The 13,017-nt window shown below is 37.3% G+C and overlaps 1 protein-coding gene across 4 annotated transcripts in view; it reads left to right on the top strand.

Annotated features, from left to right (window-relative positions):
* RGS7 (regulator of G protein signaling 7) overlaps nucleotides 1–13,017 on the top strand; it is a 246,072-nt gene that overhangs the window by 210,369 nt on the left and 22,686 nt on the right. For 2 of the 4 annotated variants that reach the window (XM_031046229.2, XM_034060468.1), the window contains 4 exons: nucleotides 4,325–4,511; nucleotides 7,521–7,610; nucleotides 8,864–8,917; nucleotides 9,719–9,793. In XM_031046229.2, coding sequence (XP_030902089.1) covers nucleotides 4,325–4,511; nucleotides 7,521–7,610; nucleotides 8,864–8,917; nucleotides 9,719–9,793 — 406 coding nt within the window. Of the gene's footprint in view, nucleotides 1–4,324; nucleotides 4,512–7,520; nucleotides 7,611–8,863; nucleotides 8,918–9,718; nucleotides 9,794–13,017 lie in introns of those variants that run through there. The other 2 variants (XM_005146007.4, XM_031046228.1) reach the window with 1 other exon arrangement.

The raw sequence follows: 13,017 nt of genomic DNA, 5'->3' as shown, positions 1-13,017 counted from the left end.
CTTCCATAATATAGGAGTAAATAGGGAATAGTGGCATTGAGTTCTGGTTGTCCCGAAAAAGAATAGAGGGACTAAAGAGTTAGCTAGATTTAGATGTTTTCTCTCAATGAATTTTCTCTGACCATCCCCCTGCAGGCTGAGATTTTGTGAGGTGCTTATTTTGAACTCATCCATCCAAGTTGTAGAAATGTTCTCTACATATAGAGGCTTCCATTACATCCCTGTCGTGGTTTAAAACCAGCCAGGCAGCTCGTTAACTCACTTCTCCCCCTTTGCTCCCCAACTCCCGGAGATTTAGGAAGGAGAATCCAAAGAATGTAGCCCCCACGGGTTGAGATAAGAACAGTTTAATAGCTAAGGTATAACACAAATCACTCCTGCTACCACTATTAATAGTAATAATGATAAAGCCAATAACAAGTGAAGAGAATACAACACCTCACCAGCCACCAACCCATAACTCACCCCACCCTGCCTGATCGAGCACCGACCGATACCTCCTCCAACCCCCAGAGTCCTCCAGCCCCTCCTGGTAACTCTCCGTTACATCCTGGGCATCACGTGCTATGGTATGGAATACCTCTTTGGCTAGCCTGGGTCAGGTGTCCTGTCCCTCCTTCCTCCCGGCCTCCCCTCCTCCCTGGCGGGAGCATGAGGCTCAGTCCTTGGACAAACCAAAACATTTGAGCAGTAACTCAAAATATACTTGCTATCAGCAACCGTTCCCAACCCAAAAGTCAAAACACAGCACTGCACCAGCTACCAAGAAGGAGAAAACATGGCTGCTACTGCTCAAACCAGGACAGTCCCATAAAAAAAAAAAAAAACAAAAAAAAACAAAACAAAAAGCCCTAACATATACACTACTGAATATTTGCAGTTGTGCCTACAATGTGATTCAGTTATAGTGCTTAATTTTATGTTTAATTTACTTCAGTGGTTCTGGCTATTCTAACACCATAACAATGCTTTTACTAGAGAGGAGGGAGAATGGTGCTGAAAAATTATTTTTAATACAGCTTGTATCACTTTTGTTTTTTTTTGCTCTTTATTACTGATAACCGCTCTTGATGACTTTAAATGCAAGACATTTCTGTTTCCTCTGATGGTGGAGGTGTTCTGCATGTTATAAAGTATGAAGATTGATTAACTGTCCTTGATGTCTGTCCTGCAAGTCTGAGCAGAAGTGTTGGTAATGATACTTTCCCACACTGTGTGGAAACTGATAATGTTTATCCTTCACATTGTTTATCACATTGATTATGAGGCCCTGTTTTGGGTGCTAATAACTTGACCAAAATTTAATCCTCAAGACTGAAATTGCCTGTGATTTATTTCTAATTCAACTCAAGCTTAAACTCCAAGTCCCAGCAACGTTGCCACTTCTGCAGATTAAATGAGGAACTAGTTGCAAGAGTAAATGTTTTTTTCTGTCATTATCTTGAAGGTCTTCAGCCCTGCCATGTCTTGAAGCTTGAAGCTATACTTGACAAGAAGGTGGACACTAGGAATCAGAGTAGTCTTTCCTGTCTCTAAAAAAAAATGGTAGCTCATTTTCTCCATGGAGTTTGTTAAGGTTTTTGTTTACTTTTGCTAAAAATACTGAATGGTCTGCCCCCTGACCTGTTGCGTCACATGCACTGGATGCAAAGCCCCCGTAATTCCTAAACCTCACACATTTTGTGGAGAATCACTGTAGCCTTCCTCTCACTCTGTGTTCCCATGTGCTAAGTTTAACTGATTAGCTTGATCTGGGATCTGCTGATGGCTACATATGACATTTTGGTCAGTTAATGGGACAGAACCTGTGTTGCAGCTGTGCTGTATATCTGGCAATGCCAGCATCACTTTGAAAGTAATCCAGCTGAAGGACATAATCCCTAGATGTCTTACAACATGAGTCTTACCATGTCATGTGGCTGGATGTATAACTGTCATATGCTATACACTGTCACTCGGCTACACATCTGGTGTGTGACCCAGTGTGTGGCAGCCCAAATGCTGGGACAGAAGACAACAGTAAGGTTTAGATCAAGCTACGCAGGTCTCTGTTCAAATGGTACTGAGCAGCTTCTAGAGAGGTCTCAGTCTCCACTTCAGCCTCATCTGTGCCATTGGTTGCCATGGGATATTCAGAAAAGTTATTTTTGAAGATTCAAGAAGTGGCAGCCTTGTTTCTGGAGTTTCCTAGCTGCATATTTGACTTTAACTCTGTGGGAGGAGGGCAGGCATTTTTTTCTTAAAATCAGTAAGTAGATTGAAATGTTAAGTGTGTTAGCTGTAAAGAACCCTAGACATAACATACCACAAAAATCAGCATTTTCTTCCCACTTTACAGAGGTTTCTATATTTAGAACCTCACAGTTTCAATAGGGATTTTGAATGCTAATGTTAGAAGGGTAAAATAAAACTATTCTATCAAAGAGATGGTGTTCAGCCTCTAAGGATCTGTCTATACAACCTGCCTATTCTATGCTGGAAGCTGAATGTGCCCTCAAATAAGTTAAATTTATCTTCCATCTATTTCCCCCTAATTGAGTATAATCTGCTATATGGAAACAGGTTGCTTGCAAAAGAAAACAGCATCCTAAGGCATGTTTGTGGTGACTGCCAGAAGTATTGGAAGTGATATAATGGAACAAACTAGAATGTGACAGCTTTGAGCTAGACCCTGTTTTTACAAAGAACATCCTTCCCTTTCATTTTTCTATTCCTTACCTGACTTTGACACATATGACTAATCAGTCAGTCCCAGAAGATGCATTTGAAGGGGTAAGCACTGCAGGATACACACTTTTAAATGCAAATATCTAAAGCAGCTTAAGGAAACCAAAGTAGGTTGCCTAAATTTGAGAGAGTGAACTGAATTAGAGTTTGTGAGCTGTGCAGTTTTTAAAGTTGAGTTATGAGGCCTCTATGCTTACTGCATTGTCACCATATTCGCATGGTACATCCTCAGGCTCTGTGCTGATCTATGTTTAATTCACACTGCAGTTCACAGGGATAAGTGATGCTACCCAGCATTTTCGAAACTGAAGTTCTGTTGGCACAGACTCCCTTTGTGACCTTGAGAAGCCATTGTACATTATTACATTATTGACACATTAGCAAAACTGGAATAATATTACTTCTCTGTCTCTTGGAGAATCTTAAGGGATCAATAGATAGAAAGATTGTGCTTAGATACCATGGAAATTGAAGAGTGTAGGGATACCTGAAAGTCATCTCAGTAGAGTGAAGCCATAATGTCTTGTGAGCAATGAGCATGGGCTCCTTCCATCTGTGCTACAAAGGAGTTTCAAAACAGGACTATGAAGGACTAATTGCTTTCTGCAATCATCACAAGTAAAGAATGTCTTACAGGAGGAATGCTGTAAGGTTTCCTTTGCTATGCTTTAGTATCCTCTTTTAAGAGTTGTTGCAATAGCTGTATTTGAATTTGTAACTAAGCTAAGAAAACTGATGTCACAAAGCAAGCCAGGCATTGTCTAAGCATTGGGTCCTAGTTGAATTTAGAATTATTTTATGTAGTGAGCTAGTCTGAGCACCCATAGAAGAAATAATTATAAAACAATCATAATAGCGAATGAAAAGTAATTATCAAACATATAGCTACCCAGCTGCATTCTCAAAGTGCTCAAGACCTTTTTAGTGATCCTGCTCCAAAGTGAGAGCAAAGGATACAACGAATTAGCCTGCTCTGTATGTAGCTGCCCAGTGTTGGTTTGCTCAGAAGCAAAAGAGAGAATGGGTACTTCCATTCAGCATTTTAGTAAAAATATGCATAGGAATACAATCCCGAAGAAAGAAATTAAATTATAGTGAGCAAAACAAATGCTTTACCAATTTCTACATGATTTGTGAAGTAATGGTAACAAAATTTACGGTTTATAGTTTAGCAGGGCTCTGAGAGATTCATGTAGATAGCAAGAGCATAAGTTCTCATTATTTTTTTAAAGAATGTAAAAAATCAGTAGATTTATGGACAATATAAGTGCTGTGGTTCAGGTGAAATGAAATCTCAGTTTAATTCCAGTTGAATTAAAACCTTCCCATAAACAAGTTACACATACATAAATAATGAAGGATTTTCCACCTATCTCATCAAAAGCCTTGTAATAACTGCTCTTCAACATGGTTGGATTGCCTAAGACAGTATATCAGAATGCTGATCCCCACATAAAATCACAGATTTTTCTTAATTTGGCATGGTTTAGATTAAAACTTCAGTTCATTATTTATTTTTTTAAGAGCAATAAAAAATTTGAACTCTTCATTAATGATTATACTGAATTGGAAGTCAAGATGCTCTATTGTGCCACAGGTTCTGGTTAGCAGTAGAAGACCTGAAGAAGAGGCCTATCCGTGAAGTTCCTACTCGCGTCCAAGAAATCTGGCAAGAATTTCTTGCTCCAGGTGCACCCAGCGCTATCAATCTAGATTCAAAAAGTTACGACAAAACAACGCAGAATGTAAAGGACCCTGGAAGATACACATTTGAAGATGCTCAGGTCAGTTTGTAATCCTGTTTGGGGATATTTGAAATAGAATATTGTCTAGTGAAATATATTTACAAAGGAATAACATATTTTTGGGAATTAAATGGTAATGCTGTTTCTTAAAATGCCATTTTGGCAATGCAAATGAGTAACATTCTTTCTTTCATGAGGCCTATGAATTATTAAAACCCTTCATGAAACTTCTGCACCTGGTATGGAGTCACCAAGTGACTTCAAATAAAGCACAGCATTTAGTGCAGTGAAAATGGTATTTTCATGTTCTTGTTTTTTTTTTTTTTTGAACTTTCTTATTCAGCCACATTTAAAGTTTCACACACACATTTTTTAGTTCTCAAGATCTCCCTTTGAAAGACTTATCTTGATACTGACTCGAAATCAATTCTTGCAATGCACTTCCGAAGGTGTTGTTATCATTTGTAGGATTCATAGGTTCCTTACATGAAAAGAATATGACCCATGTGAGAAATAACATTTTGTAACAACTTGTGCAGAAGTATCATATTTCATGGATGTATATTCTATACCTTGTTAAACTACTATCTACAAAACATGGGGCAAAGATCCTAAAGATCTTTTCTTCAGTAATCAGTATTACAACAGTAAAGAACAGTCTGTAAATGTCTGATTTGTCTTTTGGGGGTCTGATTTAGTCACAATTTGAATTCTATCATCAAAAGATACTCTTCACCAGAGCCATATATTGTGAAAGTGCTTATATTTTTGAGTTAGAAATTAAAAGTTGAAAAATCAGAAGGGTAAAATAGAACTCTGGGTTTTCCTCAGAAGAAAAACCAATTACTTCTGCATTAAATGTGACACTTCATGTAACTTATAACTTAATATTTCATCTTTGCAGACTTCTGAGAAAAGCAATAGAAAATAATTGGATTCACAGTAAAAGCAGTAGAACTGGTACCATCCTCCCTTTTTCATCAGCAGCCTAGTGATGAAAATTTAATTATTAATGCAAAGTGAAATGGTGTCAAAGGGAGAGATTACGATCATATCCCTGCAGAATTTCCTACAGCTTGATTATTAGGTCACCATCTTGGGAGTCAGGAGATGGTGCTGCAAGTCCCACAAAGGAGAAAAGGGAATTGAACTGGGACTTTCTACTTTTTGGCAAAGTGTGTCTGCTCTAAATAGGAGAGGGATTAATTCTACCACCTTTTCATTTTGCTATTATAAGAATAATAACCTATAATACAACAATAATGTTTTCATTAGACACTATGTCATGCTCAATGTTTTGAAGTACTCTGCCTTAAGCCAGACACATAGGTTTTGCTTGCATCTGCTGACCCCCATGAGAGTTAGGAATGCAGCATATTGTGAAGACTTAAGTTACACAAATAAACAATCTAGCAAGATTAAAGGTTTTTAAAAAAATATGTCTTCGCAGTTGAGTCAGTAAAGGACAATTGAATTCCTTGCCAGTATCCAGTTTATGTTTTTTAATAGGTATAAAATTTCAACACTATTTTACTTCCAGATCTCTCTGGGGTTTTTTTCCTTCATTTATGAAAGGCATGGAATATGCAGCCCTATGGAAGCAGGACTTTTCCTCCTGTCAGACTTCTGCTTATTTAATCCAGTGCAGCATACAACTTGAAGCTGGAAGCCTCCATTTCTCTGGGAAAGGGGGCAGACTGTACCTGTGGTGTTCTGACTTGAAGCTTTAGGACCTTGTTACTGAATGCACCACCTGAAGTGGGAGGGTTTTGTCAGAGGTAGGGCTCTGCCTCTGCAACAGGCTCTTTATGGCTTGCCAGTTTGGAAGAGAGCACTTATAAGTTATTCTGGCAGTCAGCAGGTCATTTAACTGTGTTTAAAAGTGCTTTGAAAAGCATTTCTGGACTTGAAAGATGGCATCATGGAACTCCTTGTCAAATGAAAGTGAAACATAAGTAAAAATAGACTGATTGTGCTAAATAACATCCAGCCTCAATTTTCAGCTCAAGTACATTAGCAATACAGCCTAATTTATTCTTGCTATTACAGGATTGATTTTTTTCATAGAAATGACATTCTAATACCCATTACCATTGATATGTAGCACAGGAGCAGAGTCCTTTTTTCTCTCTGTTGGTTGTATTGGCTGCTTTTGTAGAAACAGTGGAACACACACTCCCCAAATTAACCAACCTAAGTTTTGAATATATACCAGCATTTCTCTCCTTAGTGCAAAAAATACAATGAAAGGCACTTAGAATAATTTCTAGAGTTTCTAATACTACAAAATTTTAAAAACTGCCTTAATTTAACCTTGCCCTAATTTTCAAGCAAGGTTGTTTGGTGTTTTTTTGGTTTTGTTTGGATTTTTCTTTCCTATTCTCTAATTTTATGCAGTACCAAACTGATAAACAGTATTTCTTTTACAGTTTATTTGTTGTTTTCTGGTTGCTGCTACAAGTTTCCTACAGTAAAAGGTAGGGTTTAAGTAAAAAATAAACCAGATATAGCTAACACAGTTCAGTGGATTGTTTAAAAATACTTTGGGTAGTATTTCCTATTTTTATAGCTTTTTCTACAAATCTCTCTCTAAACATTATAGTTAGATCTAGAATTATAGTGTCCTACATCATAGACTTTTAGTTTTTCATATTTCACAGAAATTAGAATCTTAAAAAACGAACAAACAAACAAAAAAAAAAAGCTCTAGAAACTGCCTGTGTCATTTGTTTTCTGGATAAGGTTTTCCAAATTTTCATATGTCTCTGAAGAATAAATACTTGGAAATTGAATTAGCCTGGTTTTCAATTTGCATATGTGTTTTCCTTACTATATTGTCAGCTGAACAGCAAACTAAACATCTGTTCAGAGGATGTTCTCAAGAGTAGCAAGGGGGTATCCTCTCTAAAGTAACCTGCTATCCGGTAAGACTTCCTATTCAAAATAGTGCTAGCTGGTATACATTCCACAACTGAAACATATATGACTGTCTCCTATTTTACTTAGGTCTTCTTTTATGGTAGTAACAGTTTGTTCTTTCCCTTTCAGGAGCACATTTACAAACTGATGAAAAGTGATTCTTATCCTCGTTTTATACGATCCAGTGCCTACCAGGAGCTGCTACAGGCCAAGAAAAAGGTATTGGTCCATCTTGCCTTTGTCTTGCCACTGTGCAAAGCAGTGGTTATGTTTGCAACAATACTCAGTCTTCTCTCCCCTGTGCCAGTGCAACTGGATATCTGGTAGGTGACCAGCTTGGCGTGTTTGGAGGGTCACATACACACAGGAGTTCGATATACATATATGTGTATATATCCTGCATGTGGGCATGTTTCAATAAGTTAATCTAGCAAAACTTATTTTTATTTTTACATCCCATATTGTACTGTTTTCTCTGTTATGAAGCACCTTAAGTTGCAAAGTGCTTTACAAATACATTAAAAAAATAAAATAAAATCCCAGAAGAATAGTCTTTCATGTTTGCAAGTTTGCTTATGTAGTAATTGTTGTTCTCTTTATTCCACCTATAAACAGAATGCGTTTAGAAACAATCTTATTCATATAAATAACTTCTAATTTCAACTATAAATACAGGGGCTTCCTAATTCTCTTTTTTTCCCATTATTACATGAATAGTTTTGCATAGGGTAGGAATCTGACTTAAAAGACTGATCATGTCACACTTCAGCAAACAGAAGCTCATGTCTTGGTATGCAATATTTGATTAGAAAAGTCCGGATTATGGAATGAGTTTTGAATAGACTCAGCCCAGAGTATGTGGAACAGCTTGTGCAATGCAAATTTCTGTTGTGATAAAAACTTTTATGAGTGGGCTCTAAATTAGTAGTCTGATAGAACCAGCTGGGAGCCCTGTGCCTTGCAAAATCAGGGCCCTGATCATTGCTGGAACAAGGTAGTTACTAACACCATAGCATTCTACTGTTTATAATGACAACCTAAAATTATATAAAAGTACTGTGTGATTTTGTTTTTTGTTCAAACATTGATTTCTGAAGATCCAATATAGAGAGAGATGTTGAAAATACCAGAAAGCTACAACTGTCCGTGTGAAGTCCTTAAGTTTGTGAATGTCAGTTCATTAACACAAGATGTGCACTTCATTATTTCTTTTTATTTTCAGTTTTTCTTTAAATCAAACCAGTTCAATCCCCATGAAATTTTTTTTGTTGAATACCTATCTGCTTTGCCCATCCCATTTTTCAGATTCCCATAGCTTCATACCTGTGTTTGCTTCCTAATTTATACAAACCTTGTTTTGCCGTCCATTGTTTCATCAATCTTTCTTTTCTACTCCATTTTTTCTTGCTTTTCTTTTTCTCGTCCTTTTTATTTTGTTTTATTTTTTATTATTATTATTATTACTATTTAAGTTGGAAAACACTCTGGATCGTCGAACATCTTTTGAGAAATTCACACGCAATGTGGTAAGTTTGTTGCCTCGGAAGACTAGTAAACTTGATGGGACATCCTTCTCCCCTTCCCCTCACTGACCCTATTTTCCCTTTTTGCTTATTTAACCTGACAGTTAAAAGTGTATTCATCACAGTTTGTGAATTTTCCTAGTAATGTCAGTTTTATAATGTGCTTTCATTACAACCCTTCCTCCCTAGTCCCTTTCCCACTGCCCTCAGTATTCTCACATGGAGGAATGGACCTTTGGGAGCCATGATTTTTGCATTGGGAAGCATGAAATTATTCACTTTTTATTATTTTTTTTTAACTGTAGAATCTGTGAAAACCTGCTTGGTGTTGTTCCTTTTTCTGGTACCTCCAAAAATACCGAGTCTAACACCATTTGAATACATTAGACTTCAATGCTCTTTCCTTTTTATTAAACTAAAAAAGAGCTTGTCCTTTTTTTTTTTTTTTTTAATTTGGCACAGGGGAAAACTAAGCAATAATAATTCTCCCATCTTCCTTAATGTCTAGCACAGCTTCTTCTGGACCAAAGAATTCATGCTGATGGTGTGCAAGGGTTTGACTGGGATTTCATTTTGATAATGGACTACAAGAACTAATTTTTTAAAATATATAATATTCAGAAGCTGTTTCACAAAGGTAAAAATGAAGGCTGGTAAATTTGCAGTGGGCATTCTCCTGCCACCTGCCAAAAGATCCGCTGATTTCCTGATATGTGGGATTCCTTTTACTTATCCGGTTTCTTTGGACTTTTTAAAACATTGTGAAAGTGCAAACTAAAGCATTCAACGCATTTATTTTTGTAGGGCAGAAACATCCCTATTTTCCCATGCCATAAAAACTGTACACCAACACTGAGGGCGAGCACTAACCTGTTATGAAAGAGGTAGAAAGATCTTGGATTATACTCAAGTTTGTCTGCATTGTCTGTTGAATTGTGCAGGTGACGCTGCTGTGTGTGTGTGTGCGTCTGTGGCTTTTTTGTGACCTGGTTAGTGGAGCTGTTCGTATTGAAATGAAAAATATGAGAGCTTTCAGCAAAGATCATGGTTTTTGTTTTTTAGTTTCTAGGGAAGGAGAAGCAGTTCTCAGAAACTGCCTCCCATATAATGAGGCTCAAGAGTATTTCCTCCACTATTTAAAATATATATATGTATATATATATATATACTTTCTAGTAACCAAAAAAATAAACATAGTGAAAGAAGAAAGTTTTGTGAGGCTGTGGGAATATCTCACATGTTAAAACAAAACGGTAATTCTTTAACCTTTCTTATAGGTAAAGGCTTCCTGTAATATGCTTTGAATCCACTGTAATCAGGAAGAAATTTGGATTCAATGGGACAAAGTCAGTAAAGGACACTAAAAAAGTAAATAAACAGTCACAAAGGAAACTATCCCAATGATCGAAACAAAAACCCCTCTATTTTGCATGGTGGTGTTGCCATAGCATGTTGCAGTGTGATTTGTGTGTTGTTTAAGCAGGTTGATCAACAAAACAACATTGTATATGATAACATTGTACATGATAATTACATGACAATCCCATAGGGAGTTCCATATTAATAAAGAGCCTATGTTAATAAAAGAGAGTGTGGAGAGTAGGTAGTACATCTGGGACCTCTGAGAGTCAGGCTTCTTCCCAGTCATGGTGCCTGGCAAGCATAAATAACAACTTTTATTCATGAGAGATTAAATAGCCCACAGATCAGGAGTTGGTTGTGGTAAAGAGTATGTAAACAGATGGCTATAAGGAAAAAAAAATAGCAAGCTGCAGACAGATGTGAGGAGAATACAGCACAAAAAGAGAAAAACTGAAGACAGACTGGGAGGCACTAAGAGGGCTCTCTGATAATCCCTCTTAGAGCAGTGTTACTGATCAACCAGCAGTTCTGTGCACAAACACTGAAGCATTATGCCCTGCAGGTGTGCCCAATTTTCATCGTGCTAATCTCAGGGCAGAAGTACCAGAATAGCAGGATGCCAGAGATGCAAGGCAGGCCCAATAAACCAGCTGTGAGCTAGAAATGGGAATGAGGATTTCTGGATGTGAAATGTTAGTGCTTCAGTTGAAGAGGGTGGTTGTTTTTTCATAGAGCAAAAGCTATAAAATAAAAACTGTGGTTTTGCTTTTCCTCAAACTACTACCTGTGAATCCGGGTGGAGTCTGTCAAGTCGTGTCAGGTATGAAAGTAAAACATGTCACTGCTAGATCTATATCCTCCATTAGATTGGCAGCTCTGAGGCTTGCAAATTAATCCACTTTGTCAGGATGCTCAGATGCAAACCTTTTCTCCAAGACAACTGACATCACATCACCCACTGCCCCAGGAGCCCTTGCCACCAGGCATCCTTGTTCTTCTATTCTTATTCTCAGTTATGATGAGTTTATAATATGTAATTATCTACCCTGGTACAGCAGGGTATGAGGGAAATGTTTCTCAGAATATCCCACAGTGTACTGATTAACTTGTTCAACTGTGAAGTGAGGGACTGTGGTATAGATCTGTTCTTCTGATTAATACAGAAAATAGGTGTGAAACAGGTCTTCTACAACCTGGATAAATGCTGTCATTTCTGAATCATTTAGCTAGATGAAAATTACAATTTCTCTTCTGCTCTGATGGTTTAGAAAATTTAGACTAATTTTCAGTTTTTTTTTTTTTCTCACTTATATCAAAGTGGGTTTGTATTGAACTAAATTAGACCTCAGCTTTTTCCATCTGAAGTATTTAAAAAAACCCAGGAACCTTGCTTGTATCTAGGGACTGAGCCTGAGAAGTTGACCTCGTAATTCATAACCTGATTTTTTAAGACAGACTATAAGAGGCTCCTGATCAGTGATACCTGAAAATGGGTTATACTTGCTACATAAAGCATTTGTTAAAGTAGAAAGTTTAGAAACTTTATAAAGACAATCCCTCTGTACTATTCCTTGAATGAAGTATAAATAACCTAGTATATTGAGTCATTATTCTAGTCTGATAGGAAAAATTTAAAAGTGTTGTTATATACATGGAAAAACCCTAGGCTCAGCTCTGCATTTCTTCGACAATGAAGAGTTATCATTCCAGAAAACTCTGAATAAGCTGGTGCACTTTATGAAAGCCCTAAATGCTCAGTTTAAAAACATTGTCTATTTAGCTTGCTCTGTAGATTTTACTGTGCAAAATCACTAATGCCCTTGGCAGTACACAATAGGCAATATTAATAGTGTTAGAAACAAGTCTGATTCACATACAGTATAGATGAAGTGATAGCAAACTGGCATTTGATATACATAATATTTATTACATAATGCTTTGTAGTAAGCACAGTCATCCTTGGTTTGCCTCACTTATTCAGGCTCCAGGGAACTGCATGGTAATACAGAGCCTATACACTTCAGCACTACTGGAATGATGCCGTTAGATAAGTGCATTGCCTTGGAGTAATATGGGCAACCACAAGTGTCACAGCTCTGAGTCCAAGGCATGGAAGCAGTGACAGGATGCTCTGTGCTCCCCCCAGCCTGGCCAGCTCAGCAACTCAGGGTTTTTTTGGGGAATAATTAAGGTCTAGTCACCTGCAGCTCCCTAAGGAAGTGAGTACGGAAGCTAAAGGCATAAGTCAGGGAGCCTGAGAATCTCATTGGTTGCTACAGTAGTGGAGGGAGGGAAATCAGATGTTTCTGTGTCATTAAATAACTGAAATTCTTTTGAAGAATTCACATGGGAAAAAACATGAGACCATTTCATGCATGAGATGTGAAATATGAAGGCCATTGAAAACAGCACATTTTCAGAGGCTCAGTCCAATGTCACTTAACATGACATAGATGGAAATTAAAACTAATAGCTTCCTCAGTTCTTATCAGTGAGGGATAAACTTTCTAGATTAAACCAGTGTAACCTCTTGTCATGTTAAAATCTGTCCCTTTATTGAGAAAGGAGGCAGGCAATATATCAATTTAATCAAGGATTTTTTTGTATATGCACAGGTAAAACTCCACTTACACAAGGCTCTATTGTTCCAGACCGTAAGTCCATCTAGCACTGAAATGCTGCTGACTGCTAGATTTTTCTTGAAAATATCATTGTGAATTAGCTCCAATGCAGTATCACAT

This window comes from Melopsittacus undulatus, chromosome 3 (genome assembly GCF_012275295.1).
Source record: "Melopsittacus undulatus isolate bMelUnd1 chromosome 3, bMelUnd1.mat.Z, whole genome shotgun sequence".
Classification (NCBI taxonomy): Eukaryota; Metazoa; Chordata; class Aves; order Psittaciformes; family Psittaculidae; genus Melopsittacus; species Melopsittacus undulatus.
The sequence above is the reverse complement of the archived record's forward strand: the minus strand, read 5'-3'. Positions and strand labels throughout refer to the sequence as shown.